This window comes from Thermothielavioides terrestris, chromosome 4 (genome assembly GCF_000226115.1).
Source record: "Thermothielavioides terrestris NRRL 8126 chromosome 4, complete sequence".
Classification (NCBI taxonomy): Eukaryota; Fungi; Ascomycota; class Sordariomycetes; order Sordariales; family Chaetomiaceae; genus Thermothielavioides; species Thermothielavioides terrestris.
The window spans coordinates 1,790,210-1,813,401 of record NC_016460.1 but is presented as its reverse complement, the minus strand read 5'-3'; the positions used below and the strand labels follow the sequence as shown (position 1 = coordinate 1,813,401).

The window sequence follows — 23,192 nt, the reverse complement described above, 5'->3', positions numbered from 1 at the left end:
TAGTCTCGATTAGGTATTCCGTTATAGGTACAACCGTCATAGTGTTCATAGCTTTCACCTTCTAGATTGTTCTTTTCTATTCTATATATACTCTCACCTTTATATTGTAAATAGATTGGAAGTAATAGATAGACGTATTGAGGTCAATCTTTACTCCATTGCAAAGTATAAAGTCAGTTCTAATCAATAGTTTCGCTCTTAAGCCTTCAATGACGTTGGCTATTATAGTGAAGTGACCGTCTACGTTGGTATCGTAGACGATTCCTCGGATATAGAAGTTAAACTCGACTTACTTCTTGACTTCGGTATAGGCTTCAACGCCTTTAACAAAGTATAGCTTTACGTCGATCTAGTATAGGTTTTTAGCCTACTTAGAGATGAACTCCTTATCAACGAGGTTAACGTTACTACCTATATCGAAATAAACTTTAGTACTTAGCTCGCCTAGGTTCGTACTAATATTAATTATAAGGTATATAGCTTACTTATCCAATGTTTTCAATAGCGATATATATAGCTATACTTCTATAATCTATCCTTTAGTTAACGTAAAGTTTATATCCTTACTATCAAGCTTATCCTTATTGTTACTAAAATCGTACTAACGGTCTATTTAAGGTTATATAGGCTTATATTTGTCTTCGTTGTTATCGTCGGCTATATACTCAAAAAGCTTATAATATATTATAAAGACTCTACTATAGGCGATATATTGCTAAATTCGTAGAAGCTATCGTAGTAGTTTGTTCCAACTTAGTCTAGGCTAGCGAAAGGTATAATATAAGTAGTAAGAACTATTGGCTTCCTCGTCTTCCGACTCCTTATCCTTAGCTTCGATATTATATTCGTCGATAAGAATGTACCTAGTCTTCTCTAGTATTTCGCAGTAAAGGTTAGCGTCTTCGTCGTCTCCTATCACTATAATCTCGCTATAGTATAAGAAGGTACTATCTTCGAACTACTTCTTATATATATATATCCGAATCCATTGAAGTCGTCGAGGTCGAGGTAGTCTTCCCTAGTTGCCATTGTCGCCTCTTCTCTAGCTATTAAACGGTCTAACTCCTCCTCTATAATCGTTGAACGGTTAATATCCTCTTCTACGTCTAGTTGTATTATAGAAGTTTTAGTTACCGAATAGCTATATTTAGTTACTATCTCTATACTAATTGTTTCTAGGTCGCTAAGGTTTATCTCTATCTCTTCTCTAAGGATCGTAGTGTCCTCTTCTACCTCTTCCTATCTAGAAGGCTCCGCTATCCTCCTAGTCGTCTCCTCATCCTTCGTCATTGTACTCTATATCTACGTTGTTGGCAATAGGACTATAGCCGATAATATAGCCCTTAGCAATATCCTAGTAGAGCTTGTCTCTAACGATATATACTTTGGTATCGAGGATACTAAGGAATACGCCTATCTCTATAGTTATATCTAGTTTAGAGTATAGTTAGCGAAGCTCTAGATAGAGGTAGTTATATAAATGTATTAGATATTGCTCTTTAGTAGTATCTCCCTAAATATATATATATTTAAAGTATTCTATAGTAAATTTCTAGACTAGCTTGTCTTTATAGTTGTCCCTTATAGTATATCGGTTTTCGTTTAGCTATTTCTCTACTTTGTATCTTTTAATACTAAACTCCTTTTTTAAACGCTTAGTCTATACTTTTATAGATATAGTTAGTACTGCCTTTTCTATAGTAGAGAGCTACTACTTATACTATTATAGTATAGATCCTCGAAGTAGGGTCTATATCTCTATATATAGGGTCTCTTCTCTTACTAGGTAGTATCTAACGACCTAATCTACCTACTTAACCTAAAGGTTGACATCCTTATAGTATAGCTACTATTTATTGTACTATAGGTCCTAGGGTTCTTTAGCCTTATTCTCTATATCTAGCTAGAAGAGACTAATATCTTAAATCTTCTATTTTAATATAGGTATAGACGATTATAAAGATATAGTACTTCCGTCCTTAGTTTTAGGCTAATAGTCTTCTATACCTATAGCCCTATTCGCCCTTTTGATTATAATGTTTAGATTCTCTATTATTCTAGCTATCTAAGTAAGAAAGTCCTATATAGCGAAAGTGGCCTAGATATCTATAGCTCTAACTACTTATCTAGAGGGTCTAGCTCCTTGTCTAAAGGGTCTAGCTACTTATCTATATAGCAAGCTCAATATCTTTTAAAATAGTAAAGAGACATCGGAGTCGATCGAACTGTCTATATATTCTATCCTAAGGTTCTAAATAACTATATCTAGTCTAGGAAGCTTAGATAGATACTAGGATAGTTGGCTAAACGTTTATAATAGTAGCTAAGGAACTTAGTCGAAAGCACTAATTAGCTAAACTATTAGAGATAATAGGTCTTCCTCTTCGAGTTATCGATTTTAAAGTAGTAGATCCTACAATCCTCTTAGCGATACTTAGTAATATCTACTAAGATTACAACTACTAACGGTATAGGTTTTATATCCTCGTTGAGGAATAGTTAGTATATCTTAGAGCTCTAGTTACTCTTAGAAGGTTAGGCTTAGTAGAGTTACTAGCTAGTTCTTAGTTGGATTATATCCGGTTCTTACTAATATTTCTAACAATATAGCTAGTCCTAGTTGCTAATCGTTAGTCCCCTAAGGCTTCAGGGTCTTTAGCGGTCCCCGACTCTCTAGTACTAAGGTCTCTAGCGTTTCTCAAGTCGAGTCCTTAGCCTCTAAGGCAACGTCTTTGATCCTAGGGTCTAGGATAAGGTTTTTACTAATAGCTACTTAGACTTTACGCCTAATAGTTGTAAAGTAGGTACAAAGAATATAATTGTCGAGTATTTAAAAGGGAGGGTACTCTACAATATACAGTGTTCCAATATATCGTTAGGTATAGGCATCTCCTTCTAATACCTCTTCAAATAATATAGTAGCTTCTAGGTATTGGAGGTCTTAGAGGTTGATAGCAGTTACCTACTAGACGTTGTAGGTAACCTCGAAGTCCTTAATAAACTTAAATATCTACTATACGTCCCTATAAACGTTGGCGTTTATAAGGCTTAAATCCATCTAGTTTCTAACCCTTCGTAAGTACTTAGTACTAGAATGACGGTATCTAGGTCGTAAACTAGTTCGTTATAGATCGTATACTCCGAAGCTTACTCCTTTATAAAGGAGTATTATCTACCTTAGGTACTACTCTATACAACTTACTAGGCGTAACTTATAATGTCTTCCAAGCCGAACTTAGCTCTCCTTGATAGGAAGTAGATAGGTTCGAATCGTTAGTAGGCACCACTTATTATACGCCGATAGTGCTCGGTAACCATCTAGCGGTAAACGTATAAGGGTAAGAAAGATCAATGCCTCTTAGCCTCGTTAGCTAATGAGGCGATACTCCTGAATACTAGTATATATCACAAAAGTATATTGATACAGTCTATCTTCCTACGAAGGGGTTCCAGGTAAGGTTCCCCTTTTTAAGGGAACGCTCGTCACCCCTGACCACGGTGCGGTCATAGGTGCCCTTGCCACAGTTGCGTGTGACAGCGGCGCTAGCCCCCCGCTAGTTAGGATTCGGGTTAAGGTTAGGGTGAGGGTCAAGGTTAGGGTGTAGGTTAACTTCGTTTTCTTTTTTTTCGATTTGGTTGAGGTTTAGTAAAGTTGTTGCTACGAGTCTTCGCGATTGTACATTGTCGATGTTGCTCTAAGTCGTTGCGGCCCCGCTTACCCTGTGGCGATTATAAATACTTGTAAGCGGCAACCTCCGAAATTAGTCTTGGCGGGACCTCTATAACCACGACCCAGACCGGAGCGTAGAAGGGCTACGGGCAAAGCCACCAGGCAATGCCACCAGAAAACAAACAAATAAATGCCGGGGCCCAGACCGGAAGATAGAGGGCTAGAAAACAACGACGAAGGCGACGAGCCCACTGGGTAGAATGGTGCCACCCATCCTGTTATTGGGCACCATGAAAACGGTGGGTAGGATGTGGGTTGTTTTTCCTAAGGTGTGGTGGCTAAGCCGGGCGTAGCTAAATACCTGGTGCCCCACCAATATGCTCCTTCCTTCCAGTGGTCCATCCTTCCTTCTACACCCCGTCTCCGTGGTTGAAGGTAGTGGAGTGTAGCAAGGCCTGGTCAAGTGGAGCTGGCGCTGCGAGGCCCCACCCGCCTGGCAATCAGTCAGTCCAGGCCCGGCCCGGCCCGATTCGGCAGGCGATGACACCAGAGGAGACCTCGTGCCCAGGCTTCTGCCAGGCACCGAGCATCATCAACCTATCACCAGCTTCACACCGTCCGCATTTCGTCTTTTCCCTCTGCATTTGCACAACTCGCGAGATACCCGTTGATTTTTGCTGTCTTCCAATTCTCGCAGTCTTTCACTTGTTTAAAGCTCCAGTACACCGCCGAGCAGTAAGCGCGCGCCTGCTGGACGGTCATCCGGAAAGGGGACCAACCCAGCATCCACGGCCTACCTCTGGAAGTGTGCGTCACAGCCGCGTAAACGGACCTTTACTCTCCCCTCCCGGTCCCGTCGGTTCGAACTCGCACCAATCCACCCCCTACTCCGAACATTGACTCCCAATCGCCGGGGGAGCGAGCGCGCGCGAGAGAGGGAGGACAGACACACCGAGAGGAGAGATCCATCCATACCCACACACACGCAACATGGCGCCGCCGCTAGAAATCTCCATCCCCACCACCTCGCTGCACACGCCCGCGGACGGCTCCAAGCCGTACACGCTGTACAACATCACGCTGCGCATGCCGCTGCGCTCCTTCGTCGTGCAGAAGCGCTACTCCGAGTTCGCCGCCCTGCACCGCGCCCTGGCCAGCCAGGCCGGCGCCCCGCCGCCCGAGCCGCTGCCCGCCAAGTCCTGGCTGCGCTCCACCGTCTCGTCGCCCGCCCTCACCGAGCAGCGCCGCGCCGCCCTCGAGCGCTACCTCCGCGCCATCGCCGAGCCCCCCGACCGCCGCTGGCGCGACACCCCCGCCTGGCGCGCCTTCCTGAACCTTCCCGGTGGTGGTAGTGGCGGTGGTGGTGGGGCCACAGCGTCGGTGTCGGGCGCCAGCGTCGAGGCCCGCCTGCCGGCCATCGGACCGCGCGACGCCACGCTCGCTGCCGCCAGCGACCCGGCCACCTGGGTCGATCTGCACAAGGAGATGAAGGATCTGCTCAAGGCCGCGCGCGCGGGGATGGATAGGCGGGAGGGCCTGCCCGCGGGCAGCGTCGAGCAGATGGAGGCCGGCACGGCGGCGAAGAAGGAGCTGATCAAGGCGGGCAGCTTGCTGTTTGCGCTGGCGGGCGGGCTGGACGTGATGAAGAAGGCCGGGAGGCTTGGGGAAGGGGAGCTCAGGCGGCGCAAAGATCTGATCGCCGCGGCGAAGGAGGAGAAGGCCTGGCTGGACCAGTGGGCGCTGAGGTCCGGCGGGAGGGGTGGTGGGCGCGGCGCGAGTCAGGGCGTTGCGAGTGAGAGCGACAGGGCGGCGCTGGGAGTCGCGCGCGACGGCCCGATGGCCAGGAGGCCCGTGGGGAGGACGATCGGGCGGCCGCTGCCCGAGACGGAGCGGACGCGGGAGCTGGACAACGCCGGCGTGCTGCAGCTGCAGAAGGAGGAGATGGCGGAGCAAGAGCAGCGGGTCAACGAGATCGGGCGGACGGTCCAGCAGTTGAAGGCGAACGCCATCGCCATCGACGAGGAGCTCACCTACCAACTCGGCCAGCTGGACCACCTGAACGAGGCGGTCGACGCGCACGAGCGCAAGCTGGCCATCGCAAACCGGCGCGTCAAGAACCTGTGACGGGAAGCGCCGCCTCCCGGGGAGATGATGGATCTGCACAACGGCAGTGCCTCGTCCGCGGCCTCTTCTGGTGGCAGCAGTGCCGCTGCGCCGGAAACGACCGGCGCGGCCGAGCCAGAAGAGGAGAAGACGGAAGACCAACAAGCGCCGGGAGGCGGCGTGGTCGACGCCGTGCTGTTGCTGGTGGTTAGATGCGTTTTGGCCGGCGTTAAGGGGGTGGTGGTGCTTGAATGGGTGCTCATCAAGGTGTCGGAGGCATTGGCCTGGGCGGTGGACTTGGGAATGCTGCTGGTCCAGCCTCCAAACTGAGGCTCTGGGGGGCGCAAGCACTATGGCGTTAACTGGGGGAGGATCAGGGCGGGAACGGACGGCAATTGGCGACGGTGCTTCGGTGTTGAGGAGCAATGCTGGTATATGCGCTTATGGATAGATACAGGGACTACTAGGCATGTATTTTACCTGCTCTTGGAGAGCAATGAACGTAACTACCTGGCAAAGGAGGAGGATTCTTCCGGGGCACATGTCCAGTACGTAGGAATGTTGGGAACTGGCCCGCCGACAGTACCATGTATGTACAACCGGAACTAGATCTGCCTTGGACTTCGGAGAGCTGACTCGGGCTTTGAAACTTTCGGAGACCAGAGTCACGGCCACCAGTCAGGGATTGTCTGTGAGACCAAGCTCTCAGTGATGGATTATGAGTAACTCCGGATACTCGGGCAATGTTGCCCCGGAAAGTGAGCACGTGGCTCGTATGCTTCGACCAGGCAAACTACACGAGGGACACCACTCGCATTGGAGGGAGCAAGCTTTCTCCGTCATCGGCGAGGCGCGCCGTCCAGGAACTCACCGTCCAACCCCTCTGCCCTGACAACCACATGCGAGCTCATTGGCAGCGGCTGGTGATGCGTGAGTTGGCGGTCTGACGCGACACTACGCGGCGCCCCACGGCGGCAACGACACGTTGCTCGGCAACGCAATCCAGCACCTTGAGTAAATAACGAGTTCACCAACGGATTACACTCGGATTAAGAACACTTCTTCGAGACTCGCTTCCACCTAACTAGTCACCGGGGTCTGTCGCAGCGTTGAGGAAATGATGAACGCTTGCTCATCCAACGTCAAAGTTAATCCAAGAGACAGCAATGGAATCCAACAGCACAGCGGGATCGGATCAGCGCCGTGGCCAAGTTTGGCACACTGGATTGGCACTGCAACAGCCCGGTCCGGTGCGCGCGCGCACAGCGGGGCCCGGTGGCTGGGGAACGGGAAACGAACAGGGGACCGGTGCACCCCCACACCGCGCTAACGCTGAGCGAATGCCCGGTGCTGCGGATTCGGATTCGCTGGCAGGCCTCTCCGGGCTTTTCTTTTGGGGTCCTTCATTCGCTGCGGCCGGGGGCCGGTCACAGCCATCACAGCCTGTCGACGAAGTGGAGAGCTTGCGCAAGTGGATCGGATTGGAGTGGATTGGACGGCCCCCAGCTCACCGAGCGGCGCATCGCATCACCAGCCCCTCAGAGAACAGAGTTAGGAGGCGGGGAAGGGATTGCGCGCGTTTTGTTTTGCTGCTTGCGCTCGCCAATCGTTGCGTGGCCCGGCGTGAGGAGTGACGCGTGTGGCGAGCCCCAGGGCAAAGAGGGGAAGCTGACTGTTGCCGGTCGCTGTGGCAAACGGGCACTTCTCTGGCAAGGCGGTGTTGTTGTCCTTGGGCAAAACGCAACGGTTGGGATGAACGACTCGGAGATTCAGGGTCCTGCGGTTGACTAACACGGTGGAGCTTCCCGAGCCCGTCCTGGGTGCTCCCTTCCGGAGCGCAGGGCTCGCAAGGAACAAAGCTGCTGTACAGATATATTTCGGGATCTGTCGAGGCCCAAGAACCATGAATAGTGATGTGAATTTTGCTCCAGCCGGATGAAGAAGAGAGTACCAGTTATTCTGCAATTGCAGTGATCCGTTCGCAAGACCCTGCTGTGCGACCCTATCATCCCAGGAATGACAAGGCGGGAGGGGCCGGCACACCGGGCACTGCTGGCGCGGGATGCGCGGGAGGGAAGAATAAATGGTTGGGCTGCAGATGGGGCCGTGCGCCACGACCAAGCAACCTTCTGCCATTTGGCCAAAAGCTGCCGAAAGTAAACAGAACAAGGGGCCGTTGCCTGGATTTTTCCAGAGAGGCCACCCTCGCTTGCGCAAGCCATTCTTCAAGAAAACTACCTACACAGTACAGGAAGGACCCTTAATCGGGAGACATTGCGACACGACTTCAATGCTGCGGCTGCAGTCGCTGGGCACCGCTTCAGACGACAAAAGACCTGGACGACAGCAATAGCAGTAACGTTACCGATCAAAATCGCGGGGCTGGGAAGGACAAGGGTCGAACGACTTTCCGAGCACCGGCACACCTCGCAACGGGCGAGACACAGCCTGCGGCAACTTGGTCAGTTGCCCGCGGAGCGCAATTGATCGAATACCGTTGCGGCTTTTTGTGTTGCGTTTGGCGTTTGGTGTCTTTCATTTTTGTTTCCTCTTCTTGTTCTCATGGTGAGTCCCCTCCCAAGCTCGCAGAGTCGCAGAGTCGCAGAGAAGTGTGCCGCAGCCGTTTGTCAAATCGGCGCAAATGCCATGAGAACCGTGTTTGCGCCGGATGCTAACCAACGAGTCATCGCGTACGTAGTTTTGTCATGACCTCACGATGCCGAAGACTGCTTTGAGATACCACTAGAGTTCGATTTCCGCTGCTGCGTTACCACTTGATACCCAGCTAATTCTCACGACTCTTCAACAACTCGAGACAGCCCCAACCAGTTCTAGGGCCGACTGGCCCCTCAATCACCATGAGCCAGGCACCGCCGCCTCCGCCTCCGCATGGAGAGAACCCCAGGACGACGGCTGGTGGCTCCGGTCTTCCGCCAGGGAGGTACGATGTGTTCATCATACCGGAACACTCAGCTGGCGCGGGGTTCCTCTACCTGCCGTCGTTGAAGCCACAATGGAACAGTTTCATCGCAGGCGTTGTCAGCACCCTGGCCGTCGTCATCATGCTGAATCTCGCCGCTCCGGCGCTGTTGAGCATGTTCAGCAGCCCCGAGCGGATGTGGTCGTTTCTGTGGGCAACCATGGTGGCGTGTGTTGGTCTGGCCGCTTTTTTGCTGGGACGCCATCAGAGCGAAACCCCTGGCCAGCAAAATCGGGCGGGCAATGGCTCTGGAGACCACGGGAAGCCAGGTCGTGGAGGATATGGCGGTGCACATTCGTGGTACACTCCGCCGCCCCAGAGCGGTCCTCCGCCAAGTCAATCGCCACCCCCTCCTCCACCACCTCCCCCTCCTCCCCCGCCCCAACAAGACGCTCCGAGGGATGGTGGAGCGGGCGCGTATCAATCGTGGCAGCAAGAGCAGCCAAGACAGCAACAACATGCCGAACCACAACCACAGCCTCCACCTCCTCCTCCTCCTCCTCCTCCTCCTCCGCAGCCCGAAGCCCAACCAGAGCCCAAGCCGCAGCCAAAACCCCAAGAGCCAAAAACTGAGGAGCCGAAGCCACAACCGCAGGCGCCTCCTCCGCCTGGCCCGACTTCGGCGAAAACCGAGCCCCCCAAGGGCGCCTGGGAGAAGGCGAGGGAGGAAATGCGGCGAAGAGAGGAGGAACGCAAGGCCAAGGAGGCCGAAGCCAAGAAGAAAGAGGAAACCGCTCGACGACTACGCGAGTTGCGCGAGCGCGAGGCCAGGGAACGTGAGAGGCGGGAAAGGGAAGCGAGAGAACGAGAGATGAAAGAGAAGCTACGGCAAGAGCAGGAGGCCAAAGAAAAGGAGCGAATCGAACGGGAAGTGCGTGAGAAGATCGAGAAGGAGTTGCGAGAGAAGGCAGAAAGGGAGGCGAAGGAGCGCGAGGCCAGGGAACGGGAGGCCAGGGAGCGGGAAGCCAAACTTCAGGAAGAAGCCCGAAAGCGGGAAGAAGAACGGGCACGGGCGGAAAGAGAACGGCAGGCTGCCCGGGAGCGGGAGCGCAAGGAGTACGAAGAGCGTGCAGCGCGGCTCCGCAAGGAGCAGGAAGAAAAGGAAAAGGCACAAACCGAGCGCAAAAGCACCACCTACGCCTTCTCGTCAGTCGGCGAGAAGACGAGCATGTGGCCGAATGGGAAGCCGCCCAGCGTAGCCCCGTCTCAGGCCGCGTCCACTCCGCCACCACCCAAACCCGCTCCCTTCCAGAGCCCACCGTCCCCGACGAAGCCACCGCCGTCCCCTACCAAGCCAGCGCCGTCTCCGACAAAATCAACAACCTCCGCCACCGGCACCGAAGACACCTACTCGTACCGGCCCTACGACAAGCCCAAGAAGCCCACCGCCCGCAAGAAGTCCGTCTCGGACTTCTCCGAGTCCTCGTGGGCGCCCTCGGCCTCCACCGCACGCACCACCCCGCCGCCCTCGACCCGCGGGCCCTACACGACCAACGACCCGCAGAAGATCATCATCAAGGCCGTCTACGGCTACCTCAACCAGTTCTCCAAGACGCCGGCCTCGCAGCTCGTCTCGGGCGTCGGCCCCGTCACGGACGGCCTGATCCTGCGCGTCACCAGCGCGGGCCTGTTCGTCGACGACGACGTGCGCGGCGTCGCCCAGCGCGAGTGGGACGTCAAGGCCTGGACCCTCAAGCTGGTCGAGGTCTGGTGCCCCGTGCACGCCGTCACCGCCGCCGCCGGCAACACCCCGGGCTCCGTCCCCACCAACCACCCCTTCTTCAAGACCATGCCCCAGAGCGCCCGCCGCGCCGCCGAGCGCGGCGCCACCAAGACCATGCTCGGCGAGGAGGCCGTCGCCTACATCGACGAGCTCGGCAGGGTGTGCGGCGGCGCCTGTCGCCGCGGGAACACTGCCGCCGGTTCGGCGGCCGGCGGCGGCAGCAGCAGCAACAGCGAGGAGGGCAAGGGCAGGGGCCTGCACCTGCTGCGCGCCACGATCCGCGACCAGGAGGGCAAGCGCTTCCTGTTCGTCATCAGCGAGGAGGAGGCCTGGAAGATCGCCGGCGGCCTGGCTGCGCTCCGCGGCAGCAGCCAGGTCCGCGCCCTCGGCGTCGCCGGGTTCAGCAGCATGGAGGCCAAGACGCTGCTGGATACTCTCGGCTGGGGCGGTTAAATAGTAGGGGTGGCTGGGCTGCGAGGCAGGCGTACCGGTCGCCGCCGGAGGTGAATTGGGAAGGCAGGCTATACCCCAGGCTAACTCCGGAGAGACGTGATCATCCATCCTCGTCACACGTGTTCGCTGCTTATCCGGAGCCGAGGTCGAATCCCAAGTCTTGAAGTTGAAGTAACCGTCGAGTCGAAACCGAGGTCGAATCCAAGTCGAAAACAGAAGGCAAAGGTTCCAACCAGCAAGTTGACACCCGTTCCTGACGACATGCGCGACTAGACAAGGAAGAAGAAGAAAGGGAAATGAGCGGAATGAACTGAATGATGGACCCGACATGCGGTGGGAAAGCATGATGATACCGTGGGATTGTGTATTCCCCTTGTTGTTGTTGTTGTGCTTTCTGAGGGAGATTGCATATTCCTGTTTTTTGTCCTGCTATTTCTTGATGTTGTTGATGTTGTTGTCATGATCCTGTCATCATATGCACACTCCACACCCCTGACGCATACCCCTTTTTTTTGCACTTGGCGGAGCATAGCGCAGCATTCGCATTCCAACGGGAAACAAAACCCTGATTCGCACGGCGTGCATGAGAGGGAGAAGCTGGCTGTGGTGAATGCCAGGCGAGGCACTTGGAAAATACACTCTTTTAATGCCTTCTAGCACAACATTGGTCCTGTGATGGCGAAAAGATTGTTAGGTCTCGCATCGCTAAAACGCTGCGATGTCATGTAGATAGTTATCGCGTGTCTATGTACATACATACATTAAAGTGGTTGCGCAAAACTGGCAACTCGCTCGGCGGGTATACAAAGACAACACAAGACAACGCCAATACCACAAACAAGCTGCTTCCCATTGGTATCCAAGATATCAATCCACCCATCGACACCAGCCCAGAACCTAAACACCTTTATACTTGCCCTTCCATATCCCCCAGCAAATGCTGCTCCAAGCGCCCAAAGCCAGGCATGCCATCCGAGTCAACCTGTTGTTCCTGGTACCCCGCGGGTCGCCCGAACCGCCCCCGTAGTTTCAGCCGTGCCCGATGATACCAATTCGCCATCCCGTGCCTGCTCGACCCGTTTCCACGCCCCTGGTCCCGGAACGCATCGCTGTCAAACGAGGCCAGATGCTTCTTAAACAACGCAGGAACCACAAACCACAGGATAGACAGCCGCGCAACGAAGTCAACTGTGTGCCCGAGAAATGCCCACGCGATGAAGGACCAGTCGAGCACGTCCATTCTCGAAGCGCCTGTCGTGATGACGCGCGAGAAGGCGTAGAGCGCCACCAGGGCGAGGTGCAGCACGTCCCATATCAGACGCACCTCGATGCCGGAGAAGATGAACATTTGGATGAGAAACAGGGAGTGTAGTATCAGTTTGGCGATAATCGTGGCTCTCGCGATTGTGGCGAGCCGGAAGAACATGGTTGCGCAGATGGCGATGGCGAGACCGACGCAGCCGCTAGCGACCAGCCCATCGAGGGCAGTGACAGTCAGGTAAGCCGAAACGGGCGTGATGGCTTCGGCGAAGGATGGCCGCGAGGGGAGTGGGACAGGATACGTTGGCGGCTCTGCAGCATGGGGTTAGCAAAGGAAGCAAGGATGGTGCACACCAGTGGAAGAGACTAACCTCGCTCAATGACCACTTGCCAGGTCTCGGGAAGTGGTTGAGCTAGCAATGTTGGCCCCTCCTTCAGTGGTGAGCGAATAGGTTCTCCCGCATCGGGCACACAGGAGATCGTCAACGGGCAATCGTAGACCGTCCGCAGGATGCCTCGGAGGTGTGATGAGAAGGCCGCCGCAAGGTTGCCATCCAGATAATTTGTCGTTCGCTTGCTCGCTGTCTCCAAGTCACGGTCACCATACGCTTCATCCTCGATCAACTCGAACGACTTATCGTATTCCGACTCGAGGGCGTGGTAATAGAGCCTCCTAACGTTCGTGACAACTCTGCGGACACGGAGTAACGCCCCTGCAAACGTTCTGGGCACCGCATCCAGACCGTCAATATGGCCGTCCGGTCTGTGGCCCAGCTCCGGCTCCAGTTGGATGGCGATGACGTACGGACCGATCTCCGGTGTCGCAAATTCATCCATCTCGCCCTCTTGTCGGTGAACCGTCACAGCGTACTGCTCTCCAGTGGTCGTATCGCGCAGCGTGAATGTGCAACTCGAAAAGGGGTCGGTCTCGCCGCTGCAGACGAGGACAGCGACTTTCTGTCGACTCACAGTATTGTTGGGGAGGTGTAGATCGTCGTTGATGCAACGCAGATTAGTAAAGGGTGACCCGAAAGCCAGCCTTTGCCTCGAAGGATAGAGCGGCAGCCAGCGGTCCCGATGATTCCTCGTCGGGTTATGCCTCGGGCCGTCGAGATTGAAGAGCAGGGAGACGGGAATCCCATCCATGCTCCGCAAAATGCACGACATGCGGTCTGCTAACTTAGGCAGCCTCATAATGGGTTCCGTGTGGAAACCGAGCAAGCTCGCCATTATGATATGCATGTCTCCCGGCACCGTCGTTGCCCTCTTGCTCAACTCATTCCAGACCTGGACGAAGAGCGTGCAGAAATCTGGGGCCAGCTTCCCCTCGCCAATGGCGCTCCTGCTCGGTTTGACGCCGTTCGCGAACGTGGACCGAAACTCCTCGCTGAGCGACCGCGTGAGGCTCGCCATGATGGCGGTGCTGCTATCAGCGCCCATCGATGATGACCCGCCGCCGAGCAGCTGCATCGGCTCCGTCCGCGACTTCCGAGATAGCTTCCTACTGATCCAGGTCGCAGGAGCAGTGGCTGCTTCTAGCCAAGCAGCCTGGAGCCGTGGAACCGTTGCAGGCGATGCAGCGAACTTCTGTTTTATTTGTGGTGAGAAGGCGTCAAATGTCCCGTCCGAACATTGAACCTCACACGCCGAGGCCAAGGCCGCCTCTTGGAACGTCCAGCACCTCCCCATCCAAGGGCTAACCGAAAACCTCGCAAACAGTTCGAGGCTGTCGGAGTCCACCATCGACGTTCGCTCTAGTGTCGAGTCCAGGACCAAGATCCGGTCGGCTGCCTGGTAGACAGCAGGTAGCTTGTTGATGGCTCGGAGTCTCAAAAAGGCAGTCGTCCCTCCGGGGGGCATACAGAGAGCGTCAATCCACAGATACTTGGGCCGTCTTTGCCTTGCCGTCTGGAAGCCTGTATCGAGGGAGGTGAGGAGGTTGAAGTCCACATCGGGATCCCGGCTTCGTCTCAAAGGTTTGAGTTGGCTCATGTGCGCCTTGAGGCGTCGCAGCTGGCACTCGGGTAGCGCGTTGGTGTGCGCGTTGCCGATTCCGTCTGACCATACGTGGGAAACGACCACGAAGCGTGTCCTCACCGTCATCCTTGCCACTTCAATCCTGACCCCTGTCTTGGGGGAACCTCTCAGCCGGACTAAGGGGATCCCGCCATCCTCAATGATGGCGCGGATTTGATCCATAGGCGCCGACTTGGGCTGACAAAGGCAGCCGCGCCGGGCGTGCTTCGGGACATAGCTGAAGATATCAGCATTACCGGCGACGCACTCGTCGTCGGTGCAGCCATGGTGGCTGAGGCCGGGGGAGTAGGTCCGAAAGAGGCGAGTGAAGTAGTAAACGAGCGCATAGTTGTGGGAGGTGAGGACCCTGCGCGCGTAGAACGGGCACCACCCGCGCAGGCGCAGTACATCCAGCATCAGCTGCGCACTGGGGCGGAGGGTCTGTCTCCCGGGGGAGTCGGCGGCCGGGATGATTTCGCGGCGCATGCGGGTGGCGGGCGACGGCCACGGCCAGAGCGTCTGTTCAATGTCGCCGCGGGCCAGGTCCCACACCACGCTCCTCAGGGTGGTGCAGAGCACCTTGACAGACAAGATGATGGTTGGTATGGGTTTGACGTGGCCCTGGGAGACCCCGTCAAAGTCCTCAGCCAGCTGGATGACGGCGTCGAGGAATCTGACATGCTCGTAGAGCACCTGCTTCCGCTCCTCGAGGAGTTCGGCATCCTGCGTCGCCGCGCCGTGGACGGGAAGGGCGTGGGCAGCGAGCCATTCGTCCAGCAGCGGCAGCAACGGCTTCCCTGATACGCTGCGCGACACCTGGAACTCGCGGTAGTCGATGGGCCTGCCAAGAAACTCGGAGATGGTGCCGAAGTACAGCCACGACTGGGCGAGCGACGCCAGGCGCGGGGCGGGCAGACTCGCCCACTGGTCGCCGAAGCCATGGAGCTTGGGGAAGTCCCAAAAATCGGAGCCGAAGACATAGGGCGTGTCGGCGACGAAGGGGATGTCCAGGGGCTCGACGCCGGATGTGGGGTGAGGCAGAAAGTCCATGATCCGTGCTCAACAAGAGCCGTTCGCGACGCTCGTGAGTGCGGGGCCGAGGCACGACGCCATGTTTCGGCCGATCCGTTCGGTCGATCCGATGTTCGTTCCTTCGCTCGATCGCCTGTTCAGTTTCGGATCGAATGCGCCTAGATGTGTTTTATCAATTGCGATTTTCTCGATGTGTTCTGGCCGCGATGGCGCGGCGGACGGGGGCCAAGTCGAAGGAACAGGGGAAATGAACAGAATGGAAACCGGGGGGGAAGGCCGCCTTGGCTGGCTTGCCTGCTTCCATGCCTGCATGATCCTGTGCTCCTGCCCTCTCAGGCGGGATTGGGACTTCTTTCGGGCTCTCGGCGGCACAGTCCAACCGGGGAGTTGCAGCCGAGTTCGGATTCCCGAGGCATGCGCCCACCCACTCAGGAAGGCACGATCTGAGCACGCCTTTGGGTGGGTGCCATTTGCCGCTGCTGGAACTCTGAAGCGGGAGGGTTGCATCGATCCCCAGCGCTCAGTGCCGCTCACCTCAACGAGACACAGCAGCCGCGACCTGACGCTTTCCAAGTTGTAGCATGGAAGGTCGTTGCCGCGTTGCCGCGCCTTGCTCAAGGTCTTGTAATCCGCGCATCGCACAGTGTCGAGCCTGGCGCCCAATACTACCGGGGGTTCAGTCTGCCCAGCACTTCGGCACAGCGGTTGTAGGGGCACGGAGATAGGCCGCCGCATCGTTAGGTGGTGTGGTGTATGGACCGCGCAGGTCGCTGCAGGGTAACAAGACGACTGTGCCGCTGTCGCACTGGCGCATCCAGCTCTGCAGCAAAGCTGACCTGAGTGGTTCCTGATTGCGGGTGTGTGCCGTCGGCCCTGCCCATCATTGCACGCAGTCACCAAATTATATTCCGTTCCTGGCCTGCCAGCGCCGCCCACTGCGCGCTGCCCTGGCCACAAGCGCTCGGCATCTCGCATGAAGATCGGGCTGCTTGGTGTTGGCTGCAACTGCAAGTTTGACACCCGGCACTGTGGATGACGTGGGTACCTGATCACAGGAGCCAACCGAGCAGCCAACAGACACGCACTCGAGGAACGGAGGCGCCAGATACCATGTTGGCTCAGAAGCGAACAATGGCATGCAAATCCCTTCCTCCCAGCTCGTCAAAGTTACCTAGGTTATCGGAACTTGAATTAGCCGTCCGCCGGCAGCCACGGCACCACCACATCAGCCCGACAGCAGGGTAGGTAGATTACCTTCTCTTGAGCAACTAGGTGGGAAGATAGCAATACAGATTAATCTAGCCCAGCCACAAAAGCATGCTGAGTGAGGAAACTCCTGGTATCTGTCTTGGCGGCATCCAGGTCTTACATCGTGCACACTACGGATTACATCCAATTCCTAGGTACCACACATCAATTATCCCGTCTCATATAGAGGACAAACAAATCACAACAAACCATCATGCCAATGCCAGCCCCATGCAGTTGCCAGAAACAGTGCAAGACGTCCCCAAATCAGGGCCTGTGACCCCGGCCCAAGGCCGGACCCCATGTCTACACTACACCGCTCGCCCTCCAAACCAGGCATTACTTCCCCGCGAGCGTACCCGCCAGGTTCATCGACATATACGCGTCCCTCGCCCAGTCATCATCATCCCCGTCCTTCCCTGCTCCCCCATTCCCACTCCCACTGCCACTCCCACTACCCGGCCTCAAGTCCCAATCGCCCAGCGACTCCCGCCCGTCGACGCCGGGCAGCCGGATCTGCGGCGGGCCCTGACCGGCCGAAGAAGACCCAGGCTTAGCATCGCTACCGCCGCCGCCGTCCTCGCGCCCAAACCGATCGAAGTCGGGCAGCTGGAAGTCGCGCGGCAGCGCGGACTCCGCGGCCTCGGTACCACCGCCTTGCTGCTGCTGCTGGTGCCGGTTCTTCGTTGGCGTCTGGTCGTTGTCGACGGCCGTGATTTCGTTCTCGTCCGCGGGCATCTCGACCGGCCCTGGTGTCGCCGTGCCCAGGGCATGGGCAGAGGCTGGGTCGTGCGGCTGCTGCTGTTGATACTGCGGATGTTGCTGTTCCAGCTCGCGCTGCTCCGGGATCTGCGGGGCGCGCTCGAAGTTACGCAGGGAGCTCGTCGTCGTTGTCATCGTTGGGGCTGCCGTCACCGCCTGGCCGGGCGCCGCGCCGCCGCTCGAGCTGCGGAAGCTGCCCAGACTGGCGCGGTGTTGCTGTTCTCCCGAGGCGTCGGTGACGGTGCCGCTGCCGCCGCCCTGGCCACCAGATGATTGCTCCCCCGAGGAAGTGCCAGGCGGGTTGAGGGCCGCGTCGCGGTCCATGTCTTTGATAGCGAACTGCGCTATCGTGCGCATCCTGCGGCTGACCCAGCCAGCGAGGATCTTGCCGCGCTGTTTCTCGCCGAGCCGGCTGCGCGGGAAGTCGCCCTTGTTGACGAAGGCGACGATGTCAACCACGATCTGGTGATCGTTGAGGATCGCGTTAACGATGACGGGCACGATCGAGGCGAGGTAGGCTTTCCGGGCGACTTCGACGAGCACGACGACGAGGCCGCCCGCTTGGAAGATGGCACTGGAACAGAAAATCGTCAAACCTGGTCACACAGCTCGACAGCAGGATAAATACATACCATCCGCCCGGCACAATGTTGCGGTGACACCGCTCAACCGAGGCCTCGATATCCATCGGGAAATGGCTGAGGCCGTTGATCTCAAAGGTCTCCCCGATGCTGCCCAGAACGAACAACACCTGCATGTCGACCAACGCGCCGCCGGGCCCGATAGGCCTGCGCACGCTGTGGAGGAACCCGAGATCGCCCGTCCGCACGTACCGGATACTCGGGTCTTCCACCGTCCGTCCGTCGAATCGCTCGGCGTCGAAGACATCTTTTGACCCGTAGAACGCCTTGACGCAAGCCTCCGAATCAACCCAGATCTCACCGTACTCGCCCTCGCTGCACAGCCTCCGGCTCTCGGGGTTGACGATGGCAATCTGGGTCGAGACGGGCACCATGCCCGAGTCCTGCACCAGCAGCGCCTTCGGATCGCGCTCCCGGTCAGTAACGTAGACGAGGCCGCGCCGCAGAGCCTTGGGGTCCAGCCACAGCTCGATGGGCTCGATGCACATGTACGACCGCGAGGCGATCATGGGGTTCAAGACGTGCGAGTAGACCGTGTTGATGGCGGTGCGGTCGAGACCCGTCGCGGCGAAGTGCATGCGGACCTTCTGGAAGACGTCGACCCGGGGCCGGCCGTCGGCCGAGATCATCATGTTCTTGAGCTCATGCAGGGTGAAGCCCTTGCCGGGCATCATGTTCATCGCGTGGTCGAGCATCTGAGGCGTGGCATACGTGTCCTTGATCTTGTACCGCGACAGAATCAGGAACAGGGAGGCCGGGTTCTGAGCAAACTCCACCGGCGACAGGAGGTAGGTCGGCGTGCCGATGTAGATGCCCATCAGGCAGGTATGAATGAAGCCCAGGCCCGTCGTGCTCCTCACGCAGCCTAGCACCGGTCGCGAGCTCGTCATCTGGCACGTCTCTTTCTGCACCTTGCACATGCCTAGGATCGTGTCGTGGCCGAGCTGCACCGCGATCCTCCGCTGGTCAGGCGTCCAGTAGGTCCAGATGATGACCGGGTAGCCCGGCTGAACCCAAGCAGGATCCATCGTGATGCCGAGATCTCGCAGGCCGCTGTTCTGCTTGGGCGGCTTGCTCGTGTTGTAGGTACCGGGGACTGCCACCTTGAGCACTTGCGCTGTTTGCTTGATGTGCTGAGCGACCGTCTTCGTCTTCAGGAGATGGTCGACATCCTGGTTCACCAGGACAGCTCTCACCCGGTAGTCCGAGATCAGGTGTAGGAACGCCGGGACATCCTCCGGCAGGCGGTTCTGGTCCATGGGTGCAACAGGGATGACGATCAGGCCGAGGCTTATACAGGCGTGGACCGCGAAGACAAACTCCTCAGAATGGGTGTACATGAGCACGACGTGGTCGCCAGCCCTGAGCTTTACCTTGTTCTTCAGGTAGACAGCAACCGCGGCAACCTTCATATCGAACTTCTTCCACGTCACGCCCTTGCCCTCTTTGCCTCTGCCGTCAATCGTGCAAAACGACAGCTCCTCGGGCTGTCTCGCCACACGCCAGTGAATGAGGTCGGTGATGCTGGAGAAGTTGTTCAGCGGCGTCGACGTCCTGTCGTCGATGACCACCTCCCTCCGGTCGATGCCCGAATACTGCTTGTCCGCCGGGGAGAGCAGCTCCTCCCGCGAGTCCGACGCCATGGGCGACCAGATGCCGCCCACCGGGTCGATGCCCACCGGCAGATTGAGCACCGCGTGCTCCACCGCAAACTTGACGTGCACGCATGGGAGGTTGCCAAGATCGAACTCTCTCCTGCACAGCATGTTGCCGATCTCGCGGCGCCCGTTCTTGAGGACCCTCGGGAGCGCGTTTGGCGCGGTGATCATGACGCAGTAGACGCGGAGGTTATGCTCCTGCATCAGCACGTCCATGCACCTCTCGGCGAGGGAATCTAGAAGCGCCGTGTCCAGCTGGCGGGGCGGACCTCCGTTAGCGGCGGGCGCCGTGGACGCCGCCTGCGACTCGAGCACCACCACCGGGAGATGCTCCTCGTTGACGAAGACATCAAAGGCTGAGCAGTCAAAGATCTTGGGTACATTCTTCATGATGCTGACCACAATGTGCTGGACGAAGAAGTAGCGGTGGTCTGAGCTCTCGGCACCGCCGTCGTCGACCCATTCGACTTTCTGTCGGATGCGATCCTCGTACAAGCCTAGGACGAAAACCTTGCCTTCGATGACGGTGCCCAGGAGACCCGTCCGGAGAAACTCTGGCTCAACCGGCGTGGGCGTCGGATCGCCAGGTTCAAACTTGTAGGGACGGGCGTGAAAGATCTGCTCGGTGTGTTTTGGCAGCGCCCAAAAGCCGCCGGACAAAGAGGGAGAATCGACCCAAATCTCGCCCACCGTGTTCGGAGAGGCAAGGAGGCCGGTTTCCGGGTCAACGATAGCGAGCGTCGCATCAGGAATTGGATAACCAAATGCGCCGATGCGGATGGTTCCAGGCTCATTCGAGGCCCTTTTGCGCGCCTCTTCCCCGAGGGCAACCACCACCACTTCATTGGTCTTGAGCGCTTCCCTGTCGAGAAGCACTTCGCCCAGCTCCGTCTTAGCTCGCTCCTCTGTAGTGGAGGTGGTGCCTTGTCCGAGGAGGGTTGAGAACCCGTTTGGCGGCGTTGGCTTCTCCTCTTCCTTCTCCTTCTCTTTCTCTTTCCCCTTATCATTTTCCCGCCCGAGGTCAAGCTTCAGGGGGCAGCCCATGCGCTCCTCACCGCCCAGCCAATCACGGACGCTAATCACCATGCCGCCATGCTCCGGCAGGCACAGCATCGGAGCCACGATCTCCCTCGCACGCGTGTTGCGGAGCGGGCGGAACCAACGGTCCGAAAGAAGCTCGTTGAACTCGCTGTCGACGGTCAGGGTATCAATCAAACAGAGCTTGACGGTCTGGAAGTTGGGTTCCATTCCCTTCTTGAAGTTTCTCGTCGCCATCGGGTCCGCCTGGTAGTTGTAGGCAGCGCGCTTGAGACCGGGGTAGTCGGCGACCATCACGGTCGGCTTATACTTAGTAATGAGGTGGGCGTAGAGGCCGGGGATCTCTACCGCTTTGCTCTCCATCCAGACGGTAGTGTGCCCACCATACACGGTCAAGAGAACGCCGAGGATCATGCCAATGCCCTGGCGCGCATCCAGATAGGAAAGCAGGGTTTCACTGCTCGTACCACCGCCTATCAGCCGGCCGTTCTTGTCGCGCAGGGTCTTGTTGAATGTGTCGGCAGGTCCGTTGCCAGGCGCCGTGGAGACGATGGCGGTGAGACAGGCCATCTGGTGCATGATGGTCCGGTGGCTCAGGACGACGCCTCTCAGGTCCCCGGTTGGCGCGCGGGAGAACTCGATGTAGGCCAAGTCAGGGACGGACAGCGGTGGAACGTCATCATTCTTTTTGGGATGATAGCTCCCGAACTCGTTCGTCTTCCACCACTCGACCCCCTTGGGCCAATTCAGCTTCTGGGCGGTGATATCCCGCTGGAAGGCCTTGAGATTGTTGTCCGTGGTTAGCGCCAGATGCGCCTGAGTAGAGGTCAATATCAGGCTAAGCTTCGCATAGTCCTGCAGGTCGTTGATAGGCACCGCGACCACGCCGGCAATGAAACAGCCCAGCAAGGCGATGGCGAAGTCGATGATTTCGGTATCTCGGTAGACCAACGCTACACGATCACCACGGTAGAGCGAGCTCTTGTCGCGGATCACCTGCGCGACCTTCTCGGCCCTCATCGCAAGCTTGTCCCACGTGATGGACGCTATCTCTTTCCCCTTGCTGTCCAGAACCCAGTAGGCCGGCAGCTTCGCTGCGGTGCGACCGCGGTGCCTGAGCACTGCCGCTATGTTGTCGAAATTTGACATGGGCGTATTCTCGTCGTGCGGGTCGTAGATGGCAAAAGGGACCTCGCGCGGCTCGAGCGGCATCAGGAACTCTAGGGCGTTGGGAGGGGGGAAGTCGCTGCCCGAGAGCATGGGAGGCGCCATTGCGGCCGTGGGGGAGAAGGCATCGCTCGATGAATATCTCTGGGGGCCACCGTATTCTCCCGTGGCCGCTGGGTCGTAGGACTGTCCCGCAAAGTCCGAAAAGTAGGCCTGCGAATCGAGCAACGTCCCAGTCCTGCTGTCGTAGGCATTCTGCTGGGGCTGATCGGCATAGCCGAAATATTGCTGCTCAGGATTGAAGGCGTAATCCCCAGAGACCATGGTGCCCGATCGTGTGGAGGCATCGTTGAGGGGAGTGGTCGAAAGAAAGAGGGAGTCGTGTTGGCGTATGTTGGGGCGCTGTTCCGCCACCAGGCCGCCAGGCGCGAGCAATGAGGCGGGGTGCGATTCGATGTTTTCATACGGAGCTTGCGGGTTCTGGGAGCTGGAAGCACCGGCGTTCAGAGCGGCGAGCGAGGCAGAACGGTGGTCCTCTCTCGGAGCGTAGGAGGGGTCGTCATCGGGAGAATGAACTCGGAGCCCGCCGATTTTGGATTCCAAATCGCCAAACCCGAACTGTGACAGCAGCTGGGTGCGCCGCTTCTGGTACCTGGGAGGATGGAGGGTGAGAGGTCAGCGCGCTGTTAACGATGAGCGAGTGCGGCATGGGGTTGTGGAATGTGGACTCGGAGGGCGGCGGACGGAAGGCGGCGGGCGGAGGGTGAGAGTTCACGCAGCAGCCATACCCTTTCTGAGTGATGTCCCCTTCCTGCAGACAAGTACAAGCATCCGTCAGCGAGGTTCTCCAAAGAAATCACTGGGCGATGACCGAGACGGAGAGGCCCGCGGGGCTCAGGCACGGCCCTGGCGCCGGCACGAGACACCAAGTTGTCGACATGTCAAGGGCGAGAAGAAGAACGAGAGGCAACTACAACCAGCGACAACCCACCTCGAGCTCCCGGTCCAGCTCGTCGAGCTTCTGCCGCAACTCGGGACTGAGTTCGGCCATGGTGCCGGCGGTCGGTGGTCGGCGGCAACCGTTCACCGGAGGTTCTTTTGTCGGACGACGCGAGATCCCACGGCGCGCGGTAAAGGCTTGGCGGGGCTCGCTATAAGCGGGCGAGTTAAGGCAAATTCGCCCAGATGCAGCAGGTCACGCCAACCCTGATCTGCGTGCGTATTTGGGTGTCTTCGAAGAGGTCTCGTCGACCTCGTGACGTCGTTTGGTCGCTTTGGGTCGGCGGTTGAGTTTGGGAGGCCGCGGTACAACCAAGCCGATGGTTGCCCAGAATACCTCGTACTTCGGGTCGGGTACGAAGTGCATCAGGTTATGGATACGGGTTAGTTACCGGCCCCAGGCCAGGTCCCCCCTGCCCTGCTTTGGAACCCCTGCTTGGCA

The 23,192-nt window shown here is 57.0% G+C and overlaps 4 protein-coding genes across 4 annotated transcripts; 2 read left to right on the top strand and 2 right to left on the bottom strand.

The window, feature by feature from the left end:
- The first annotated feature begins 4,558 nt into the window (after nt 1-4,558).
- THITE_2119033 (uncharacterized protein) lies at nt 4,559-6,155 on the top strand. The gene has a single exon (XM_003655326.1). It carries the CDS (start codon nt 4,661-4,663, stop codon nt 5,792-5,794), a length of 1,134 nt encoding a protein of 377 aa, XP_003655374.1. The 5' UTR covers nt 4,559-4,660; the 3' UTR covers nt 5,795-6,155.
- A 2,121-nt stretch (nt 6,156-8,276) lies between these two features.
- THITE_2119030 (uncharacterized protein) lies at nt 8,277-11,064 on the top strand. Its single transcript, XM_003655325.1, has 3 exons — nt 8,277-8,338; nt 8,472-8,520; nt 8,593-11,064. Exon 3 carries the CDS (start codon nt 8,632-8,634, stop codon nt 10,927-10,929), a length of 2,298 nt encoding a protein of 765 aa, XP_003655373.1. The 5' UTR covers nt 8,277-8,338; nt 8,472-8,520; nt 8,593-8,631; the 3' UTR covers nt 10,930-11,064.
- Nucleotides 11,065-11,647: 583 nt separating this feature from the next.
- Nucleotides 11,648-16,014, bottom strand: THITE_2119029 (uncharacterized protein). Its single transcript, XM_003655324.1, has 2 exons — nt 12,561-16,014; nt 11,648-12,501 (listed from the first exon to the last, which is right to left on the bottom strand). The coding sequence occupies exons 1-2, from the start codon at nt 15,253-15,255 to the stop codon at nt 11,837-11,839; spliced, it is 3,360 nt and encodes a 1,119-aa protein (XP_003655372.1). The 5' UTR covers nt 15,256-16,014; the 3' UTR covers nt 11,648-11,836.
- A 438-nt stretch (nt 16,015-16,452) lies between these two features.
- THITE_2119027 (uncharacterized protein) lies at nt 16,453-23,067 on the bottom strand. Its single transcript, XM_003655323.1, has 4 exons — nt 22,743-23,067; nt 22,540-22,562; nt 17,880-22,403; nt 16,453-17,821 (listed from the first exon to the last, which is right to left on the bottom strand). Exons 1-4 carry the CDS (start codon nt 22,800-22,802, stop codon nt 16,825-16,827), a joined length of 5,604 nt encoding a protein of 1,867 aa, XP_003655371.1. The 5' UTR covers nt 22,803-23,067; the 3' UTR covers nt 16,453-16,824.
- Nucleotides 23,068-23,192: the final 125 nt, after the last annotated feature.

What these genes read in the sequence shown, in the direction of transcription:
- THITE_2119029 (XM_003655324.1), bottom strand. Translation starts at nt 15,255, where the DNA reads ATGGACTTTCTGCCTCACCCCACATCCGGCGTCGAGCCCCTGGACATC. An exon ending in GCAAGTGGTCATTGAGCGAG is followed by an intron (nt 12,502 to 12,560) that starts GTTAGTCTCTTC and finishes CCCATGCTGCAG; the next exon opens with AGCCGCCAACGTATCCTGTC.
- THITE_2119033 (XM_003655326.1), top strand. Translation starts at nt 4,661, where the DNA reads ATGGCGCCGCCGCTAGAAATCTCCATCCCCACCACCTCGCTGCACACG.
- THITE_2119030 (XM_003655325.1), top strand. Translation starts at nt 8,632, where the DNA reads ATGAGCCAGGCACCGCCGCCTCCGCCTCCGCATGGAGAGAACCCCAGG.
- THITE_2119027 (XM_003655323.1), bottom strand. Translation starts at nt 22,802, where the DNA reads ATGGCCGAACTCAGTCCCGAGTTGCGGCAGAAGCTCGACGAGCTGGAC. An exon ending in GGGGACATCACTCAGAAAGG is followed by an intron (nt 22,404 to 22,539) that starts GTATGGCTGCTG and finishes CCATCCTCCCAG; the next exon opens with GTACCAGAAGCGGCGCACCC. An exon ending in AACATTGTGCCGGGCGGATG is followed by an intron (nt 17,822 to 17,879) that starts GTATGTATTTAT and finishes TTTCTGTTCCAG; the next exon opens with TGCCATCTTCCAAGCGGGCG.